The 6197-nt window shown below is 36.5% G+C and overlaps 1 protein-coding gene across 2 annotated transcripts in view; it reads left to right on the top strand.

Moving 5' to 3' along the window:
* The window catches only part of rcan2 (regulator of calcineurin 2), an 84375-nt gene that overhangs the window by 44710 nt on the left and 33468 nt on the right, over positions 1-6197 (top strand). Inside the window, exon 1 of one of the 2 annotated variants that reach the window (XM_016537549.1) lies at positions 4311-4510. The exons of the other annotated variant lie outside the window; for it this stretch is intronic. Coding sequence (XP_016393035.1) covers positions 4424-4510 — 87 coding nt within the window. The 5' untranslated portion in view covers positions 4311-4423. Of the gene's footprint in view, positions 1-4310; positions 4511-6197 lie in introns of those variants that run through there. 2 annotated transcript variants of the gene reach the window in all.

The following is a 6197-nucleotide window of genomic DNA, read 5'->3' as shown; positions in this document are numbered from 1 at the left end:
GTGTGTGTGTCTGTGAGTGTGTGTGTCTGTGAGTATGTGTGTGTGTGTATGTGATTGTTTTTGTGCATAAATAATAAAACACAATGAGAAATGAACTTGAGATCAGATCTGAATTGATGTTTGTATCATGAATATAATCGATTCCTCACAAGACTGACATGAGCTTCAGGAGAGTTTCTGACATTATAAAAGAAAACATTAACCATAGCATTTAATAAAATATATTTATTGTAACTACAGTAAAGCTGTAGTTTTTTTTTATTTTTATTTTTTTTTTAAATTAATTTATTGGCAGTATATTTATGAACAAAAATCTTATTTTATAAAAAATGTTATTTACTAAAATGTGTAAAATATGTACAATTAATTCTAAGTATTAGATATAATACAAATATTTAGCTGAAGTATTGTATTAATACTGGGCTCTTTTTTAATTAATTTAAATAATTCAAATTATAACTTATAGCAAATAATAATAATAATAATAATAGCAACTAAAATATGAATTTAATTTTATTATTATAAAAGTGATAACTAATCAATTAAGAAAGAAATAATATTATTGTACTCTAAAATAAAAAATACATTATTGTCAGGATTCTGGACTGTCTGTCGTGTTCCTGCCTCCTGTTTCTTTATACCCTTATTTGGTAGTTCCTGTTTCCTGATTTATTAAGTTCCATTTGTCTCAGCTGTGTTCTATTAATTATCCTGGATTACTCCTTACCTGTTTCTGTTCTCCCTGATTGCGTTCATGTGTTCATAAGCCCCAGTCTGTTCAGTTAGTGTTTGTCGGGTCTACTTGTTATGTACGTGTTTGCTCCAGCGCCTATTGTGTGGATTTCCCCTGTGTTCTATGGATTAAAGACTATTGATTGTGCTTCACGTTTCTCTCGTGCTTCCTTCCAACAGCGGACCGTGACAATTATGTATTAATAATATATATTTTTTAATTATAACAATTAAGCAATCAAAAACTTACTATTGCAATAACCATATTGCACTGTAAAATAAAAAGTCAGAATTTAATAAAACAAAATGATTATTTTTGTTATTATTTAAATTAATTACATTTTATATTGAAATTATATAAATCAATAAATGTTACAATGGCAATAATCCTAATGCACTTTAAAATAAAAAGTATTTCATAATAAAAAATAATAATTAATATTCTTATATTGTATTAGTTATTTTATTATTTAGATTATACCCATCTTTAAAAAAAAATCCATCAAAACACTATTGCAATAATATAGCTTTTAGTGATATTGCTATACTATTATATATAATAATATAGCGCTATACTATTTTTTTACATATTGCTGCTCTTTTGTTAGTTTGATTGCTTCTATTGTCCTCATTTGCAAGTTGCTTTGGATAAAAGCATCTGCTAAATTATTAAATGTAAATGTAATATTATTGCACTGGTAAATAAACAGTCAGTATTTTTAATAATAATAATAACCAAAACACAAATTTTATTTTATTATTACAAAAATAACTCATCAATAAAGAAATATGATTGCAATAAAACTATTGTACTGTAAAATAAAAACTCAGTATTTATTATTATTATTATTATTAATAATAATAAATACTTTTTATTTTACAATACAATAGGATTACTGCAATTGTAACATATTTCTTTGCTCATTTGTTATATACTGAACAAAATTATAAACGCAACACTTTTGTTTTTGCCCCCATTTTTCATGAGCTGAACTCAAAGATCTAAGACTTTTTCTATGTACACAAAAGGCCTATTTCTCTCAAATATTGTTCACAAATCTGTTTAAATCTGTGTTAGTGAGCACTTCTCCTTTGCCGAGATAATCCATCCACCTCACAGGTGTGGCATATCAAGATGCTGATTAGACAGCATGATTATTGCACAGGTGTGCCTTAGGCTGGCCACAATAAAAGGCCACTCTAAAATGTGCAGTTTTATCACACAGCACAATGCCACAGATGTCGCAAGTTTTGAGGGAGCGTGCAATTGGCATGCTGACTGCAGGAATGTCCACCAGAGCTGTTGCCCGTGAATTTAATGTTCATTTCTCTACCATAAGCTGTCTCCAAAGGCGTTTCAGAGAATTTGGCAGTACATCCAACCGGCCTCACAACCGCAGACCACGTGTAACCACACCAGCCCAGGACCTCCACATCCAGCATCTTCACCTCCAAGATCGTCTGAGACCAGCCACCCGGACAGCTGCTGCAACAATCGGTTTGCATAACCAAAGAATTTCTGCACAAACTGTCAGAAACCGTCTCAGGGAAGCTCATCTGCATGCTCGTCGTCCTCATCGGGGTCTCGACCTGACTGCAGTTCGTCGTCGTAACCGACTTGAGTGGGCAAATGCTCACATTCGATGGCGTCTGGCACTTTGGAGAGGTGTTCTCTTCACGGATGAATCCCGGTTTTCACTGTACAGGGCAGATGGCAGACAGCGTGTATGGCGTCGTGTGGGTGAGCGGTTTGCTGATGTCAACGTTGTGGATCGAGTGGCCCATGGTGGCGGTGGGGTTATGGTATGGGCAGGCGTATGTTATGGACAACGAACACAGGTGCATTTTATTGATGGCATTTTGAATGCACAGAGATACCGTGACGAGATCCTGAGGCCCATTGTTGTGCCATTCATCCACGACCATCACCTCATGTTGCAGCATGATAATGCACGGCCCCATGTTGCAAGGATCTGTACACAATTCCTGGAAGCTGAAAACATCCCAGTTCTTGCATGGCCAGCATACTCACCGGACATGTCACCCATTGAGCATGTTTGGGATGCTCTGGATCGGCGTATACGGCAGCGTGTTCCAGTTCCTGCCAATATCCAGCAACTTCGCACTGCCATTGAAGAGGAGTGGACCAACATTCCACAGGCCACAATCAACAACCTGATCAACTCTATGCGTAGGAGATGTGTTGCACTGCGTGAGGCAAATGGTGGTCACCAGATACTGACTGGTTTTCGGACCCCCCCGGACCCCCCCATACAGTAAAACTGCACATTTTAGAGTGGCCTTTTATTGTGGCCAGCCTAAGGCACACCTGTGCAATAATCATGCTGTCTAATCAGCATCTTGATATGTCACACCTGTGAGGTGGATGGATTATCTTGGCAAAGGAGAAGTGCTCACTAACACAGATTTAGACAGATTTGTGAACAATATTTGAGAGAAATAGGCCTTTTGGTGTACATAGAAAAAGTCTTAGATCTTTTGAGTTCAGCTCATGAAAAATGGGGGCAAAAACAAAAGTGTTGCATTTATAATTTTGTTCAGTGTATATATATATATAAACTTAATCACAAAAATGAATCAAACTTACAAAACTCTAATATAATTTTTGTTACTGAAATTAAAATCATATGTTTTTGAAACATTTCTTAGCACTCTCATATATTCTCATATTTATCATAGTATTTACAAAACCTAATGGCTGAATAAAAAGCAGATTAAATTAATCACAAGATGAATTACTTTATTGTCTATAATAAAGTACAGAATTACTTTATTGTCTATAAAATTATTACAAAATTACTGTAAATATCTACGTATCCATCCTGGTTAGCTGTATTTACAGCTAACCAGTCATTATCAAAAATTGAACACCCTGACAAGTCCCCTTTAGCCTGCTGTAATTTACAACTAAACACAAGTGTTTTGTACTACATTTTTTTATACATTTTGTCATATAAAAATCAATATAGTGTGACGTCAAGCTGGAGAAACAAAAATAGCCACCTATATTTAGAAAACTCCCCTATGAATGTCTTTTTGTTGCATGTTGAATGATGTCACGTAAATGAGTGGGATATTAATAATATATCCGTCTTGCCGGGATCCACAGACCTCATCTTTCTCTCTCTCTCTCCAACCTTCTTGTTTTAGAGCTCTCTTTTCCATCCGCTCACTAGTCTGTCTATGATGCGACTTTATATTAATCTGCAGTGCTGAGTCACTCTCCTGTCTTCCTTTGCCCTATCAGAGTGATAATGGAATAAACTGCCAAAAATAAAAGGTGTTGAAATAGAAAATATCTTATTGTATTTCTTACACTAGCCACATATAACAGTTTTTGGACCCAAGAACAGCTACAGGAGACAAAATAAGAGAGAAAAGACTTAGCGTATGAATAAAAAAAACACCCTGGTGTGTGCAAGTGCAAGCGAGCATTCATAAAGAGAGGCAGTGATGTCACTGCATGGAGTGAGTGAGAGAGAGGAGGAGAGGAGGGGTGGCGGCTTTCGCGCACACACACACACGTACGTCTGAGAGTTTACAGCAGGCTCTTCAGAGCAGGAAAGCAGCACATCCAAACACTCGCACACAGCCTCGCGTGCATTCAGACGCGCTCCACACACATACTCTGTCAGGGGCCGGTCATCCCTTCAATCTGAGTGAGCCCAGCATGCCCTCCAGGAGCGTGGACTGTAATATCTCCACCCTCATCGCCTGTGCGGTGGACGTGGAGGTGTTCACCAGTCGGGAGGTCAAGGTAGGGCAGGAACTTCCAACTTGTTTAGGGTATGTACGGCTAAGGGGTGGTGTAACTGATTTTGAGAGATGTTAAGACTGTCACATTGACATCCTTCATTCTGTGGTACAAATAAAAAGAGTTATTATGTTTAGACAATGTTTGTATGTCAATATACTAACAGACTAGATTGCCTCATTATGTATATCTACAGAAAAAAAGACAGATTACAGTAGGTTCTCAAACCACTTTTGCACTAAAAGGCTCATCGATTCAAATTTGACCATTTTGTCTTGTCTTTCAAGTGACTGTGTTTGTAAATGCACCTCTTTAAAATGATTTTCTGTCTAATGATTTTGCCTGGTGGTTATTTTGATTGTCTTGCCTCATAGGGTTGTTGTGACAGCTCTTTTCATTCACACCGCACACCATTCATTACAAAAAAAATACACTTGATCTCAGTGCATCACGCTTTTGCCCGACTGACCATCATTCTCTTAAGTCTGTGACATGCTCATCTTTCACATCACACACTCTGTCAGACATGCAAGGTCATCATTGATTCCACATCCTTTAATTGGATGGGTGTTTGTAATGCTTCATTGCACCCTTTGGAATCAGTGGAATCTGTTCTAATTGAACTACATACTGTACTTTAGTAAATATTAGCGTTTGGCAACTAGGGTCAGATTTAAAAGGGCCACAGGGATCTTTGGCATATCTCTCTGTCCCGACTACATTTGCTGACCATTTTTATGCATTGTGTCCTCGTCACGCGTGGAAGGAATGTCAGTAGCTAAGGAGTTTATTTATTTAAAGATGACTAGAAGTCCTCCTAAGCACTATGTATCCAAAAATAGATTGGATTTTTTTTTTGTCATGCATCATGGAAGCATCTACAAAGTAAAATTAAATTGCAATGTTACTTTTTTTTTGAGTGAAACCTATAATTAATCAGGAAATAATGTAGGATAGGGCTTTTTTTCATTTGACTGGATTCTGAAAAGTGAAATGCTTAAGGCGTGTTCACACCAAGATGAATGTTCAGTTGCAAAATGTTTTTTTCCCCCCGATTTAAATTTGAACGAATGGCTGTTAATGCATCTTTTCAGACCAATATGAACATTGAACATTTTTTACGAAGAGGTATAAAACTGGCCAACCAATTATATTTGCACTTTCGTTTAAGTGCACAGAGCCATTGTTGTTACATAAAACTATGACTTGGTGGAACTTACAGCGCTTTCAAACTATTTGCTTTGAAACAATCTGTATTGTAGAAAGCCATATAGAAATAAAGGAGATTTTGCTAAATGACAGTACTCTGTACTCTTGTATTTGGTGTTGTCTGATAAACACCATAGCGAATAAGAAAAATCTGAATGGCTGTTTGAAAACATGTAAATACTTTTGACTTTCTTGATCTTTACTCTCTGTGACAAGTGAGTGTCAGAAACAGAAAACTGCGCAGCACCTTTTGTGTACCAGGGTAACTGAGGTATTTCTGCTTTTCTTTAAGCACCACATACTGTCAGAGAGTGAGTTTGCGTTTTCATGTCGATTTTCATGTCCATCTGCCTTTTTTTTTTTTTGCATTGGTCTGATTAGACAAATAATCTCACTTTTGCGAATATTGTACTGAATTTTCATGCGAATGTTCATTTGTGTTGGTGCGAACAGTCCTTTAGGCTGTACTATTCTTGGTAAG

The sequence above is a fragment of the Sinocyclocheilus rhinocerous genome, unplaced genomic scaffold (assembly GCF_001515625.1).
Source record: "Sinocyclocheilus rhinocerous isolate Xijiao unplaced genomic scaffold, SAMN03320098_v1.1 scaffold185, whole genome shotgun sequence".
NCBI classification, from domain to species: Eukaryota; Metazoa; Chordata; class Actinopteri; order Cypriniformes; family Cyprinidae; genus Sinocyclocheilus; species Sinocyclocheilus rhinocerous.
This window is presented reverse-complemented; position numbering and strand designations above follow the sequence as displayed.